Raw genomic sequence first — 16101 nt, 5'->3', positions numbered from 1 at the left:
ATAGTTATACATGCAAAATTTTCATGTACATCTACTACAAGCAAGTGGCATATAACATACCACTACTTATTATTCTTTAGTTTTCCATGCGGTGCAGGTCTGTATTGGTGGTTCTACAAAAATTAAAGAATACGTATCCTAACAATACAAGTACTTTCATTGGTTAAATGAACTAAGAAAACTTGAAACTAGTGCAGTAAACATAATTTATTGTCACAACATTGTGATTTTACAGAAGTTACACTTGTAAATTTACAGAATGAATAAATTACACATATTGCAAGGTAGTACAAATTCATGGATTCGCTATTTACAGATTTCCATGATTTGTGTACACTATGTAGTGTATAAAGTACAGAAGGATATATAAACAAACTGCTAGCAAAAAACTAACACCATGTACAGATAACTCTTCCTCTTTTGAGTTGGTAAAAGAATCTTCACCGATCAAAGGTTGTTAGAGGGGAAGATGATCCTCTGTTTGAAATCCGTCCATTTTCATTTGTTCTTAGAGGAGAGGATTGTGGCATGAGCTCAGACAATCGGATCCGTTCATTAGTCATTTTGTTCTGTTGAAGGGGAGAGAACTTGTTACTGACTCATCGCTAGTTTGATACAACTAGTGTTTTGAGGTTTTCAATCAAGCAAAATGATGGAAATAATATGGATATTTGTTACCTTAAATTTGGCATCTTGCAGTTCTCTTTCCAGTGAAGTCAATCTGTTTTTGAGCTGCTCAAGTGCTTCTTCAGCTGCTGAGATCCCCATCTCAGATGTTGGTTTTGTTATTCCAGCAGCCTGCAGTATGTACTCCAAATGATAAAGAAACCAATCCCAAAGGACTAGAGTCTAAAACCAACATTACCTTTGATATTTTAGTACATAAAAAATGAAATTTCCTTACCTTTAGCACAGTAGTGCACAGACCAAGTAACTTCTGCGCCAATTGCAATCTTTCCTCTTCCTTTTCCTGTTGGACAAATTCCCAAGTATTTAAGTCCTAGAGACACACAAGAATTCTTCTCTTCCTAACATAATTCATGTCCACAGTCACATTGTGGAATTCCTCCTACGCACATCAAATGATTAACAACTAAAACATACAAACCTTCAACTTGTTCTCCAGCGTTTGCTCCTTGTCAAAATTAATGTAGGGGCTTCTTCCATTAGTTTGACGGAAGTGAGCCAGCTCTTCCCTAACTCGAGAAAGAATTGATTCAGTTTTCCGCAGCTTTACTATAAGGTCATCATTCTGATTTTTCAGTAAATTGTTCTCTTCCTGTGAAGAAGATATAGAAGCCACGGTGGATTAGTGCTGTAGCGAAAAATACCAACTACACTTTTATGATGTATATCTTCAGTCTGGCAAGTCCAAGCATGATAAAAAGGTACCTACCTTAATTTTAGCATGATGGTGGATGCGCTGTTGAAGGTTCTGCTGACCAGACAACTTCTTTATATCTGCTTCAAGTTCGATGACCTTCTTCTTATGATTTACATTCTCCATCTGAGAAAATGTCCAGTGTATTAGTGATTTTTAATATAGTAACAACCTACTGAGGTGTAATAGGAAAAAAGTTATTAACATCTCTAACCTTAATCATTTCATTTTCAGTTGTAAGCAAGTGATTCCGCTGGCGCAGTTTTTCTAGTGCAATCTGTGCAGCCACCATCTCTGATTGCTTTCTCTCGATTTCCTCAATCCATCTAATTATCAATAAAACTAATGAGAAATGCAACAAAAACAAGATGACTAAAATCTAATTGACAATTAATACCCTTTCCGCTCCTCTATAAACTCATTCAGCTGTTGCCTCAGCTTAAGAACCTCTTCCTCCTGCAAGCAAGCAATCAGTTACTAATACTAGATAAGTCCAGACTACATGCTAATGATATCATTATATCCTTACTAAGTTTACCTTGAACTGAGCATCAACGTTATGGAGTCGAGCCATCTCCATCAACATTTGCAGTTGCGGATTATCCAGCAGATTCTGGTGGGGTAACCCACATAAGCCAAACAAAAACATAGGTGAATTGTGAGGTCATACTAGAGAACTGAAAAAAAGGAAATGGCCTTTGGTTGTAACATTCTCTATCAAAGAAATATAGGTTATTAAAATTACCGCATAGTTATTCATGTCCAGTTTCACACCCAATAAATCGCGCATTACATCATGGGTCATGCTATCAGCAACAGCTAATTTTGAGTTCAGCATGAATATCTGCAATGAGTGTATGATCACAATTGAGTAAAGGAAATTTTACAAAAATTAGTCACGTTGTTTTAGGATGTAAAATACCTCTTTTTGTCTACTAGCAGCTAGAGCCTCAAGTTCTTGGATGCGATGTCTTTCTGCACTATGCTCCTCATCCCTCTCAGACATCAACTGCTGAACTAGGCCTATACCAATGCATTTGAAAGGGGAACCAGAACCCCTAGGCTTTGAAGAATTTTTTTCCAATTTGCTTGATGATAAAGTTGGAGCTTGGGTGGCATGGGGATCCACCATCTTCACTTTCTGTGCCAATGCTTCCAATGCCTTTAACTGTTTTGATATTAGGTTAAAATCATAAGTTAGCAACCAATCTCAATTCTATCAAAATCAACAGAAGGAATGAGGAATCACCTTTTCCTTGTACTCGCTAGCCTGTGCCTCAGCATGCAAATTTAGTTCTGATATATGAGCCTTGAAGTGAGCTAACTGTTAAATAAAATGAAATAAAGTTAATCTAACAAGTTAATGAAATTGAACGTCAACTGGCTGACTGATCTTAAAGAACAAAAAATTGTAGTGAAGATATAGAGGACCAAACTCACTTCAGCATCTCTAGAGATGATTTCTTCCTCAAGAAGTTGTATGCGCTGACAAGCTTCTTGAAGACTCTTTTCTTTTTCCTCTTGATGCCTGCATACATAGATATCAAAACGCTTAGAAACCTAAAGGAGTCCTATTTTTGGGAATTCATGTTGCACAGTATAGTTGTCAGAAACCTTCTCATATCAGCATCCCTGCCTTTTACATTGTACATTTGTTGCTTTATGGCATGAAGTTCCAGTTCCAGCTCTTCTCTTTGTAACCGCTGCCGCTCAGCCTCTCCTCTGACAAATTCAACCTATAAAGGGGGAAATCATGTTATTAAATAATAAACAAATAGATAGATAAATACATTTAGCTTTGCAAGAAGAAGTACCTCATTTTCTAGGACATTCACTGTGCACTCTAGTTCCTCAACAGACCTCTCTAACAATTTAACCTCCTCTTCTTTCTCATCAACCTGGAGTTTTGCTATCTCGGCCACCTGACATGAATAGAATATTGTTGTAAGAAAAAGGGGAGTGGAAAAAAGAAAAAAAAAGAGGGAAAACATTAGAGATCAATAACTGAAGAAAGTAGTTTAAAATACGACTTCACCTCTTTCGCTTCTACGGCAATTGCTTCACTTTCCTCTGCACGAGTGTGTGCTGTCTCTAGTTCCTTTTTCAATGTGAGAATTTCTCCATGGAGGTCTTCCCTCTCACTAGTAACACCATTCAGATTTCTCTTCAAGCATTCAATTGAATTGCTCATTTCACTAACAATATCACCAAAGTTGGTGATTTCTATCTCTAAGTTCTCACACACTTCCCTTTTCTCTAACAATTCCTCCTCGATGGAACATTTTTCTTCCATGGTGTCCTTGGCACTGGCAGCCAGCTCCGAGTTTTTGTGTGAAAGCAATTCTAAGTCCTTGCCCTTTTGTGAGATACCTGACTCCAAAACAGCTATCTTCCTTATCTTTTCCTGCAACTGAACTTCAAGTTCTTGACCTTTACAAACAGCTTCATCAAGCTCATTTTCCAAAGAATTTATAGAAGCCATCAAATCATCAATTTCATCTTTTTGATCCTTGTGGTTAGATGCCGATTCTTGTAACAAGCTAAGGTCAAATAGCATTCCTTTGATGATGTCATCCTTCCGTACTAACTCAGTTTGCAGGGAAGCACTTTGCATTAATATCTCTTCCGCAGAATTCTCCAATGATTCTAACTCTTCATAAAACATCGATGCCCTCTCAAGTTCTTCATATATGTTCAGTAACATGGTATCTAATTCAGCACTTCTGTTTTGAAAAACATTAAGTGCTTTACTCCCAATGCTGTCTACTTTGAGCACCATATCAAAAGTGTCATTGTTACCCTTCTCACAAGATCTGAGTTGGATTCTCAAGGAAGTATTCTCTGCTGCCAAAACATTGATTCTCTCGATCTCTGCTTTCTTGACCTCCAATTCTTGGAAAAGTTGGCAACGTTCTCCTTTTAACTCTGTTATTTCATGCTGCAGTTCTTCAATCTCCTTTTTAAGACAATTCATTTTCTTAATTTCTGCTTCTTTCATTTCCATATCATTCTGGAGTCTGCATGATGCTGCTTCCAGCAAGCAAGTTTCATTCTGCAACATCTGATTTTGTTGGTCAAGGAAAAAGATGCGACTTAAAGAACTCTCAAGGGCTGAGTCCTTCTTTTGCAATTCTTCAAGCAACTTCTCATTTTTAGAGCTAAGTTCCTGGACCTGGGTTGTCAGAACAATATTTCCTTCCATTAATTCACCAAGTTCACACTTTAACGTCTCATTCAAACAAGAAACTTCCATCAGTGAGCAAGCATCTTGCTCAAGAGCATTTTTTCTGGAGTGAACTTTGGCAATCATGGAATCCATTATACTAAGTTCAGCCAACAAATTCTGCTGCTTCCTTCCTGCTTCTGCAACTTCCTCTTGTAGGACAGAAACCTCAACCTCCTTGTCAAGTAAGATGGATGCAGTTAATGCAACATCTAGATTGTCAAAAATGATTTCTCTCTTCAACCCTTCGGCAACTTCATAGAAGTGCTTATTTTTTCTCTCCAACTCATATATTAGTATGGTCCTCTCTTCTAACTCAGATGACAAAATTAATGACTCAAAGTCTTTAGCAGAAAAGTCCATAGTCAAACTATCTTCCAGAGACTTCAAGGCTTCTTCTTTGTCTTTCAGCACCCTTTCTTGATCTATAAGAGATGCCAAGACAGTTTTGTTGCTGAGATCAATCTCTTTCATTAACTCAACAAGCTCAGATCCCATTTGCTCGGACCTTGCTAACATTGACTCTTCCTGGAATTGCAAATCCGATATTTTTTTCTCGAAAGAGCCAAGTTTGGAGGTGAGATCTCCTGCATAAGACTCTTTCCTTAATACACGATCAAAGTTGTTTTTAATGTCGGCCAATAATTTCCCCTTTAGAGTTCTGCACATTTCAAGCTCCTTCTGTGCTTTGAAGTTCTGATCCTTCAACTTAGATATTAATGAGTTTGATTCACTTAGCCCATGATTGAGTAGCCCATTTTCTACATTCAATCCAGTTGCAGCTTCTAAGAGAATGCCCATGTGACAAAGATGCAAGACAGACAGAGCACAGTCCTTGACAACAATCTCAGACCAGATCTCCTCAAGCCATGTCTTCATGTATTTAGTTGATGCATGAAGTTGAGACTTTATGATAAGGACATCAGATGTTACAGACTTGAGCTCATCTGTGGAAGTGGTCGCTGCCTGTGAAACTATATCCTCTAGCTCCAACACCAGCCTCTGCATCATTGCTAGATCTGACTCAAACTCATTTTCCAGTCTTTGGTAATGCATGTCTTTTAGATCATTAGCCGACCGCAAGCTTTGATTTTCATTAACAAGGATGTCTCTCTTTTCGGTTAAGCTGATCTCCTTCTTCTTAAGCCTTTTAATGTCAAGCTTTAAGGATTCATTTGCTATCATTAGCTCATTTATCATGATGTCTGCTTCTTTCATGGTGTCTTGAACCTCTTCAAATTTGGCTAGAATGCAGGAAGCTTCAGTAGCTTTCTGGGCCGCTACTGCCTTAGCATCAAAAAGTTCAGCTTCAAGTAGCTGCAGACAAGAATTTCAAGAGCAGATTAGACTGAGACCGAGTTATTGATTCTATCATACTTAATTTACTGGTTAGGAACTTGTCCTTTAAATTGAATTCTAATATATTTTAGGACGCATTATTTAATCCGCCAAGATGATTGTTCTCAAGGATTAAAAAATAGTAATAAACATTCAAAAAGAAGGATTTCTGCATTGGAAGTCATGAGCAGTAATATATGATGTGTTTCTAGTGATATGTGCCTACCTTTTTTTGCTCATACCAGGAGCTGGAGGACTCCAGCACAGCACCTTCAATTGTCTGTAATTTATTGTCTACTAGCTCCATTTTAAGTTCAAGTTGCTGTTCAAACGTATCCATATAGGTCTGTAGAGAAATTACTGCAGCAAGAAACTCTCCAATGCTCTCTTTACTCTTTTGCTCAGATGAGCACAGTGCTTCTTTCTCAACATGTAATCTGGCCATTTCAGCTTGCACTCCTTTTAAGCAATCAAGAGCAGATTCCATTTCTTTCCTTAGTAGAATAATTGTAGCATCTCTGTCCTTATCCTTCCAATTTATTTGAAAAGTATCCTGCTTGCTGGCTGATCCAAGCATGTTATTACTTTTGTCGAAGGAACAGTCTGGTTTTTCAGCTGTCCTATCTTCAAGAATGCATGACTCTAGGTGCTGGCTGTGTTGTCTTGTCTCACTACCTGTCTGCAACAATACGTTAAAGTTGGATTACATAATAATAAAACAGATCACGAAGAACCTACCAATATTCCACTTAAGAAGCAGAAAGACTATAATATATGAGTTACTTTCAAACATAACGGCACATAACTTACCCATGTTTCAAATTTGTCATCACTAGAAAAAGAAGCACGAGTTTCATGACTTCCACTTATTTCCACACACTCACTAAGTACTGTTGAAACACCTGCTTTCAGCTCTGTAAGTTTCTCAATTGCTTTCAACATATCATCTTCTTCAATTTCTTCAAGCTTTTGCCTTTGCTCCTCAAACAGCTGGAATCTCAGATCGCTGCATGTCTTTTCCAGAGTATGTAGTTCCATTCTCAGAGACTCATTTTGATTCTCTGCAGCGGCAACTACTGAAGCCTGATCCCAGAGAATAGCATCCTTTTGTCTGCTTGTTTCTAGAGATTCCATAAGCTGCAGGTCCTTCTGGTTTAAAGCATCAATATAGTTAGAATTCTGTTCCGACAACCTGTTAACTACCAAGAAAGCGACTGTTGCAGTGATCGACGCCTTTCTAAGTTGATCTTCCCCATGCTTAATCTTGTTCTCAAGTTCTGCGATGACATGTGCCTTTGAACTCAACTGGGATGTCAAAGAAAATAGCTCAGCATCCTTTTCAAGGCAGTCTAACTGGTGAGCCTCTGTCATAACTAAAGCTGCCCCTCTAAGAGATCTCAACATGGACTCCATATCATTTCTTCTGTTGAGAGCATTCTCCAGACTCTGGTTGAGCTCTTCAATAAATAACTCCTTTTCAACAATGTATTTTGTCATTCTGCCAAATTGTTCAGATATCCTACTTCTCCTATCTGGAAATGTACTGGAAATAAAATCCAATTGCTCACAGGCATCTTTGAGAGCCTCATGCCCCCCACATACAATAGCTTCGATCTCATTGTTAACCTGCTCCCATTCTTCAGACAAATTTATTAACTCTTTTTCTTTGTCATATACATTTTCACAAAGTTTTCGATTTTCTTCTGTCATCAGAGACAATTTTGCCTCCAAATCTTTAACTTCAGTTTCCAGCTCAGTTAACCTCTTTCTGCTCTCCATCTCTTTCAAACTGCTATTTTTAACTTCCTGCTGAAGAAGAAGGAGTTCTTCCTGCAAGCATACAATCACTTCAGCAGTTTCTGCCTCAGCCTGCCTGCTTATTTCATCCATCGCTTCCTCATTTGACACATGAAATTCAGAGTCATTTTGGTAACACCGATTCAACATTTTGGCCTTCTCAAGGGAGTCATGCATCTTTTTAAGCTTTGCTTGCAAAGAAGAATCATCACTTTCCAAGAGCTTAGCTGATGAGAGATCTCTCGATCCTTGATGAAATATTTGCTTCTTCAATGAAGAGATTTCAAGCTCCTGTTTCTGCACTACTTCAGCATAATGGCTGTTACTGTTTCTTAGATCTTCTACCTCTGTGATTGCTAAGAGATGTTGGGATTCAAGAGCTTCAATAATGGATTTGGCTTCCCCAAGTTCTGCGTGAACATCTTCACATTTCTTGGTCACTAACAGAAGCTGTTCTTTTGATGAGTCTAGGTCTTGCATCATGGATTGAGCATATTGCTGCAATTCATTGTGATGCAACCTTTCTTCTTGAACTATAACCTTCAGAATGTCCAACTCAAGCTGCAAATGCATAATTTCCTCTATGTGCTTTATAGTTTCTTGTTTCCTCGTATCTGCCTTCTCTTTCTCATTAGAAGTTTTTGATTTGCTATTAAGAGCCAGAGCTGCTGGTATTGACTCCTGAAAAGTTATGGTTATAGTCATTCACATCAAGAGCATGAACAAACTAGAGTTTTGCAAACAAAAAACTAAATTGTACAAAGAATATTCAGTGGGATTCGACAAGCAATGTGCATGGTCTAACATCTTGTGTATTTGTTTTGGCAACTTATGTCAATGGCTTTAATAACTGAACACTAGGTTACCCAAAAATTTTGAGGCTTGAGCTACTTCAATTAAAGTTTATTCTGTTATTTTGTGGCATTACTTTACACTAGCCGAATTGTGAAATATTCTCATCTCAGATTCATCACCAAAGTCCGGAAAAGCATCAGTTTAATTCAAATGTCCAAAGCAACTCCCTGAATCATGATAAAGGTGTCGTGTTCTCCCTTACTTCTTCCTCTTCTCTTATTTTCACTTATATAATGATAAAAACATGCTTGTTCAGAAGGAAAATTACCTTTATGACTTCAACCCTGCCATCGTGATCATTGTCAACAGAACTGATGCTATTTAATGAACCTCGTAGTTCATCTATTTCTCTGAGGAGGGTTGAGAGCAAGTTAGAGGAAACTACTAGTCGCAGCAATTTTAATTTCTATATGTTAAACGTCAACAAAGTCTGTAGAAGCTCAGTTGAAAAGGGTCACACAAACCTGCTGAGTTTTTCATTTTTCTCTAAACAACAGTTTAGGTTAGTCCGGCATTCCTCCAACTCATGTAAAGTCTTTTTTAACTGAAACATGAAAATACATATGAGACCAAGTTTATTCAATTTCTTCAAGTTAAGGGTCACCAGAGACCAACCTCTAAATGTAGTGTAGTTTGCTCGTCACAAACATGCACAGGCTCCTGCACCATGCAAAAGATTCTTGAACATAAGAAGACTTGAATTTGTATCGTTAAAGCAGTTGAAAGAGGAAAGAACACACCGTACAAGCTGTTTTATACATTACCTGAGATGGAATATTCATGTCCAAATGGCTGTGCTGCTTCAAGTTCCCATCAATATTGATAAGTAGCTGTACACATATATTGTCTTACCATTACAGCCTCAAACAAGTCAAAGAGCTAACACAAAAAAGGCACAGAATTTACCTGATCCCGCAAGTTAGAAACCTCACTCAACAGAATTTCTCTCTCTCCTTCTTCATAAAAATCTTGAAATCTACAAGCCCACCAAAAAGAAAAATTGTTGAAGAATAAAAAAACGAACTTCAATATTTCGGTTATTGGATATGTATGTACATTCTACCTCCGCAGTTCTTCTAAAAGCCTAATGTTTTCACATGCGAATCGAGTTACTTCTGGATTTCTATCAACCTTAGCATGAAGCAACTGAATTTCTTCAGTAAGTGCACTGTTTTCCTCAAATAAATAACTATCTGCTGGTATTAGTCCATTGACAAGTGACTCCATCCTTTGAATTCTCTCTTCTCTGAACTTTAGCATCATTTTGGTGCACCGATTATCTTCCTCCCTTTGACGAACCTAAGAGACAAGCATGCATGATAACCGTATATGGAAGTTAGTATCTTATTGAAAATGTCAAACCGAAACAAAGAAATGGGAGAGAAGGCAAGAAAGTGAGAAGAGGGTCACCAGACGGTTAAGCTGCTCAATTTCAGCTTCAAGTTGTTTGATTGAAGTTTCAGCCATCTGCTCTCTCCTTAAAGAACCAGCTAGTGTGGTCTCTAGTGATTTGAACTGAAAAAAAATTAAAATAGAAGCAAGAGGAATCATTACACAGTAGAGTAGATAAGCACTTGGATGAAGAAAGTGAGATCTGATTCTTTAGCCATGAAGATGCAAGAATGTAAGAACACCGGATCTCCTGGATGAAGAAAAGTGAAGTCTGATTCTCTACCCGTGAAGATGCAAGAATGTAATAATCAGAGTGAACCAAGCTGGGACAAGCAACAAACCAGAGTCTGCTGGTGTTATGATACTATGAGAAGTAACTATGTAATGAAGGTTTGAATAAAAACAGAAACAAGAAAAAACCAATGTTTTAAGAGGTAGGCTGAGAACATGAATTAATAGATTCAGCATAAAAATATAGTTCTTTTCTTCCTGTTCTCGTACTTGTCAATTAATCTTAATCGACTAGTCCAAATCAGTTGGGGTTGGTTATATGAATTCTCTAGTACATTATGCTTTATTCAAGTACACTTCATACTGACATTGAGTAAACTTGCCTTTTAACATAGAACTGAGTTCTCTGACCACACTTATCACTACACACCACACGTTTACTAGTTTACTTCTAACTAGTTGGTATAGCCAATATGGAACCTTTACTTCAATTGTGTTCTATTCCTAACTAAGTTTCATTGATTTTGAGAGATTTAAGTCTTTTTGAAGCAACTTTCATTGATGTGATTTTTAGGGTACAACTCATCCTGTTTTATCACCTTGAATCATCATATTATCACACCCATGAATTGATGTATTAAGATGTCTATGTAGGACAATGGACATGACAGAATTATCCCAAGCTACCTCCCATTTTCTCCTCCATGTGTACTACTAGCACCTCTTTCAGATATGATCATTTCTTTGTTATCTATGACTGCATATTTATCTTAACATATGCATTTTACGACAGTCATCTTTACTATAATATGCTATCAATGGTCCCACAACCGTTCTATGTAACTTATTTACCTACTTAGATATTTTTCTATCACATAACACATTGTAACGATCTTCTATTCAGTCATCTTATTCTATTATATGTTACATCTTCATCTATCATGCTATAGAAGACTGCTGAATTGTATGAATTTAGACACTAAATCTGCTACCTCCCACCAGCACGAGTACTAGGTAATTCTGTCCACTAAGGCTTGGACAAATGAGAAGAAATCATCTAATGTTTTTGCCTTCATTGATATTTGAGTGCTTATGTTGTGGTAACAGAATCGTGCAACTTTAAACCCTGATTAATGTAAAATGGAACTGAATTAAACATAGTTGTATTCTTCAGTGTTTGTACATCAGAAGATGGTGTCGCACCATCTAATATGATTACTTGAAAGCTTATTGAAAGTGTTGAGTCATACTTATGACTTGCAAACTTTCTTCGTGAAAGAAAAGAAACTATATGAGATGACAATTAACGTAAATAAAAGGAGCCTAAAAACAATATGATATACCTGTTTGGAGGATAACCTAATAATGCCCTTGGCCTCCTTTGTTATCAAACTACCATGCTGATCTGTCTCAAGTGCCTTTTCGTCATAACTGCTGTCATCTTCCAGTCTAGAGTCTCCTGAAATAGTTGTTTGACCAAACGATAAAGCTCTAGATATATTCTGACGTTTCAAAGAAGAAAGCTCCTCCTGTTTCAAAAATTCCACCAATCTTTTCCATCAGGTTTTAAGTTTACGCCAACTTCTACATTGCATAGTAAATATTTAAAAAGAGGCTTTCTACCTTTAGAAGTCTTATCTCATGTTTAAGAGCAGAGACATCTGCTGAAGAATCCTCATTGACGACAGCCTTCATATTGCAAAAGGAGAAAAGGAACAAAGTTAAAATATTGAGGCTGTTGGTTCACCACTTTTTCATCAGCTAAGTTATATGCTTACATTGTTCTGAATAAGTTTTGCCCGTTGAGCAAACTTTAATGTATTCAGTGTTTCAGCTGCACAGCTGAGGATAAAAAAATCAGCATAGTTGAATAATTTTTCACCAAAACTAGTCAGCATAAGATTAAGAAAGTCTAAAATAACACCAACCAGATAGAAGGGCTGACGTTGGATATAATCATTGTTTTTGAGTTTCCACCCAGTGAATCCTGCATTTTATACTGTTAGAAGGACCTGATATACTCGAAGTTTAAAAACTGGATAGAAAATGTGTTTTAAATTCACCTGAAGTAGAAACGTCAACTTCGAATCCCTATAAGGAACATGCCTTGGCCTCCCATTGGCAACATCAACCAGAACCATTATTACATGACTGCAGAATGAAATGCTCTGTCAAGTGAATGTGAAAAGACCAGGAGATGAGCAAGAGTTATTAGGGAAAATCATCAAGGAAAAATACCCTAGAGTTGATAAAGATCTGTTGATGCTTGCAGCTTCTTTCAAGCGTTCACCCTCAGCACCAGAAGCTTTTTGCCTGTAATAGGCAACGGCCACATAAAGATGTGTAAATTATCTGTAGTTTTTTCTTTCCTAAGTGAAACGTGATGTATTTGCTCTTATCCATCAAGGAACTACCTTTCTGAACCAGCAAGGTCAACAAGATTAAGCCTTGAAAAGCGGAAGTTATCAGTAGAGTTCTTTTCCCACCTACTCTCAATTATACAGGTAAAGACACTGTGCGAGCGACTGCTCTCTCTGTTCATGTTTGTTGCTGCAACTTTCCTGTTTAAAGAACCCTGAACAGATATTTGAATTTTATTCAAACTCATGAGAATATTTTTATGCCACTTACAAAACTTGCCTCATGCGTGTGCTATGCAAAGTGTAAGATATTATTGAAGAAAATCAGTATCTACAGATATTGTCACCTGAGTCAAGAGCTTAAGAATGTCACCCACAGTTTGGACTTCAAATTCGGAAAGATTTTCAACATACACACCTTTTGTGATATCCTCTCGCAACTATAAGAGAAAAAAATATGAATGTGAACCTACAGCAGTAAGTTGCACCTTATTTTTAGGTCAAAGTTCAGACAAATTACCATTAAATTTGTGGATGAAGGATCAAGGAGATCAGTGATTTGTTCATTATAAATCTCTAGAAAAGAACATTTGCAGCTGTATTGTAGTCTTTCATCCCTTCGACTTTCCTCTTCCTGAAAAATAAAGATCAAAAGTGACTTCACCTACAATTCCTAAATTAGAAGTTGTATTAGGAACAAAAAGCAACAAAATATCCTACGTACTGCTCTGATCCTTGCAAACAAGAATTCAAATATACGCGGTGTCATTCCTCGGTTGGGGCTCGGCCTGATTTCCAATTCTTCAATCTCACCAAGCATTGTATGGGTCTTCCCACTACCAGTCTGCAAGAAGAGATTATATCCTAATTTGCTACTAATTTTTGAGTCAAACTTGGAAATCAAAAACTTGTGAGTGGAAAAGAATAAGAAGAGGTGTCACTGATTTGAGAACTAGAATGATAATGGACAATTATCATAACCACACTGTTCAGTTGCCTTAGCGTCCAAGCAGTTGCAGATTATTTCAAAAAGAGTTGTCATTAGAGTAAGGATACACTCTAAACTTTACACGCCTCGGGGGAAGCTTTTTTTTCTATTATAAGTGTTGGTGGATATCTAAGCATTCAATTGATCAAGTAACTGGCTGAATACAAATCACATCCTGATCAGTGTTATCAAAGGCGCGCTTAAGCCCTGAAGCGAGGCTCAAAACGTGTTTAGCGCTTTGCCTCGCTTTATGTGCGCTTCAGTGTGGTCATCAAGGTTCTAAGGCAAACTTTTCCTTGCCAATGAGCCTCTTTTGAAGAAGTGACACTAAACAATTGATATTTCACTTTATCATGCCTTTTTTTCAGTTTCTTTGGTCATATATTTGTCATTCATATTTATAATTATTGGTCTTGGACTAAACATATATATTTGTATCTTTTTCTCCCTTTGCGCTTTTTTTCATTAAAGCTCACACTTTATTTGCGCTTAAAGCTCCAATGGACCTTAGAGTTTTTTTGTGCTTATCGCCTTTGATAACACTGACCCTGATCCCTAGAATTACTAAAACATGGTTGAGATATTCTACATCAATTTGTGGAGAAAAATTATCTACATGTTTTGCATAGACAATGAAAACTTAATGAACCCATCAACAAACTTTGTTTAAGCATGTGGTGTAACAACTTTAACATTAGTCGTGCACAAGTTCAGAAGCAGTGACACAATAGTTTTTCATCAAATATCATGCCTAACCTGTCCATATGCAAAGATGGAGCTATTATATCCAGATAAACAGTTCTCCACCATCGGTAAACCAACCATCCTAAAGAGTGTTTCCTGCACAATTAAATTGCATAATTTTTGGTATCTTGTAGGGCCACACATAGTCCAACAATAAATGATCATATTGTTCCAAGTTAAATGCTAATTACACGGACCTGATTGATTGTTTCACATGCCACGTGATCAAATGTGAACCGAGTTTCAGGCTGTCCAATCCAAGTGATGCATTGGGCACTTTCCTGCTTCAAGCACCTAGTGTACCCTTGAGTACATCTCTCCATGCTGTTGAGAGGACGCACTCGTATCAAAACCTGTGGTAATTCAATTTAGTTTAGTACTTGATCACCAAAGGATAGGTTAACACAATAATCACCAAATAAAGGTCCGCCTACCTGTACATTGTGCTCCAACCAGAATGATGGATTTTCCTTGAGGTCAAAATGAGGAACTTCAACTGTATCAAGAACAGTCGACGAATTACCACTGATTGGAATTCCCTTATACAATGCTGCGTAGTTAGCCGCCCTTGCTAAAGGCCTAGAACTACTGGCTAAAGAAAATGCAGGATTTGGAGGCTTTGTTACACTTTTAGATGGTGTGTTTTGATTAGAATGACTATCCGAATAGTAAGAATTTGCCCTCCCTATTGTCCTAGTGGACCGAGGAGTAGCATTGCCAGCTACTGTCCTCGATTGACCCCCACAAGTACCTGCATCCATTTTTCCTTCATCCCCCACTTCCACAGAATTCGAGCTGGAACCAGCTTTCTGCACCCACCCATATCGACCTTTTGGAAGACTTACATGTTTTTCTGGAGTTTTATTGATATCGGAATATCTACTAGCCTTAGGTTTAGTAGGGGTCTTATCAATTTTAGTAATCCTAACACCCCCTTGTTGATCTACTCCACCTTTCAAATTTCTGGTAGTTTCTTGAATTGTGTTTAAAGGAGGCCTTGTTGAGTCTGTACTGGTCGGAGGACCCATTGAATCCCTCGGATTCACAGGTACATTCTCAATTTCCTCCGGTTGGGTATTATTCTTACCACTGTTCCGGCGCAAGAACTTGAAATCCCTCAACATTCTGTAACAACAAAAACATATCCGATGTAATTCCACAAGTGGGGTTTGAGGAAACTCAAATCTCCAAACAAAACTAAAGAAAAGAAACTAGTGGGAGTTAGTACCTGAAAGAAGTGTTGAAGAAGAGAATACCAAGTCCTCTAAATGTTGAAATTGTTAAGTTTCTTTCTTGAGCTGAATTTGGAATTCAAGAATATTGATTTTTGAATATCAAATCTTGAAATGGGAACTCATTCTCGAGTAGAGAATACCTCTCTCTCTCTCTCTCTCTCTCTCTCTCTTTCTCTCTCTCTCTCTCTCTCTAGATGTTGTGGAGAGTGAAGACTGTTGAGTTCTTGAATCAAGATTTTCAAATATGAATCTGCAGGGGACAGAGATGAACGGTTATGATTTAATCAAGGTTTGAATTGGCGCATTGGGTTTTGAAATATGAAAAGGGGTTTATTCCCGAAATTGAAGAAATAAGAGGGGGGGGACTTTGAAAATAATTATAGTCCTACTAATGATTCCTAACGGCTACAATTTAAATTTTTGTTATAAAGAGGTGGGCCTCCCTTTTTTCAAATTTATTCTTTCTTTGCCCTTCTTTTTTTCTTTATTACCTTTTGCTCCACACTTTTTTTTGGTTTTTACTCTATTAGGAATGATTGGGGTGCCAAAATTAACCA

The 16101-nt window shown here is 37.5% G+C and overlaps 1 protein-coding gene across 1 annotated transcript; it reads right to left on the bottom strand.

Annotated features, from left to right (window-relative positions):
• Positions 1-189: 189 nt before the first annotated feature.
• On the bottom strand, positions 190-15756 carry LOC129885518 (kinesin-like protein KIN-12D). The gene is made up of 38 exons (XM_055959811.1): positions 15538-15756; positions 14744-15434; positions 14507-14662; positions 14322-14405; positions 13302-13421; positions 13098-13211; positions 12925-13017; positions 12632-12792; positions 12456-12530; positions 12281-12368; positions 12146-12204; positions 11996-12059; positions 11841-11906; positions 11561-11746; positions 10005-10109; positions 9658-9893; positions 9501-9570; positions 9359-9424; positions 9210-9254; positions 9059-9138; positions 8863-8944; positions 6753-8420; positions 6169-6621; positions 3417-5921; positions 3196-3303; positions 2996-3117; positions 2822-2909; positions 2631-2705; positions 2304-2549; positions 2127-2225; positions 1920-1994; positions 1779-1837; positions 1596-1707; positions 1397-1507; positions 1109-1279; positions 905-970; positions 679-798; positions 190-569 (listed from the first exon to the last, which is right to left on the bottom strand). Exons 2-38 carry the CDS (start codon positions 15431-15433, stop codon positions 441-443), a joined length of 8847 nt encoding a protein of 2948 aa, XP_055815786.1. The 5' UTR covers position 15434; positions 15538-15756; the 3' UTR covers positions 190-440.
• Positions 15757-16101: the final 345 nt, after the last annotated feature.

Source organism: Solanum dulcamara, chromosome 4, assembly GCF_947179165.1.
Source record: "Solanum dulcamara chromosome 4, daSolDulc1.2, whole genome shotgun sequence".
NCBI lineage: Eukaryota > Viridiplantae > Streptophyta > Magnoliopsida > Solanales > Solanaceae > Solanum > Solanum dulcamara.
The sequence above is the reverse complement of the archived record's forward strand: the minus strand, read 5'-3'. Positions and strand labels throughout refer to the sequence as shown.

Excerpts from the sequence above, each read along its gene's own strand:
- LOC129885518 (XM_055959811.1), bottom strand. The coding sequence starts at position 15,433 with ATGTTGAGGGATTTCAAGTTCTTGCGCCGGAACAGTGGTAAGAATAAT. Across the intron at positions 14,406-14,506 it reads CATGTGAAACAATCAATCAG|GAAACACTCTTTAGGATGGT; the intron begins GTCCGTGTAATT and ends TTAATTGTGCAG. Across the intron at positions 12,793-12,924 it reads TTCTTAAGCTCTTGACTCAG|GGTTCTTTAAACAGGAAAGT; the intron begins GTGACAATATCT and ends ATATCTGTTCAG.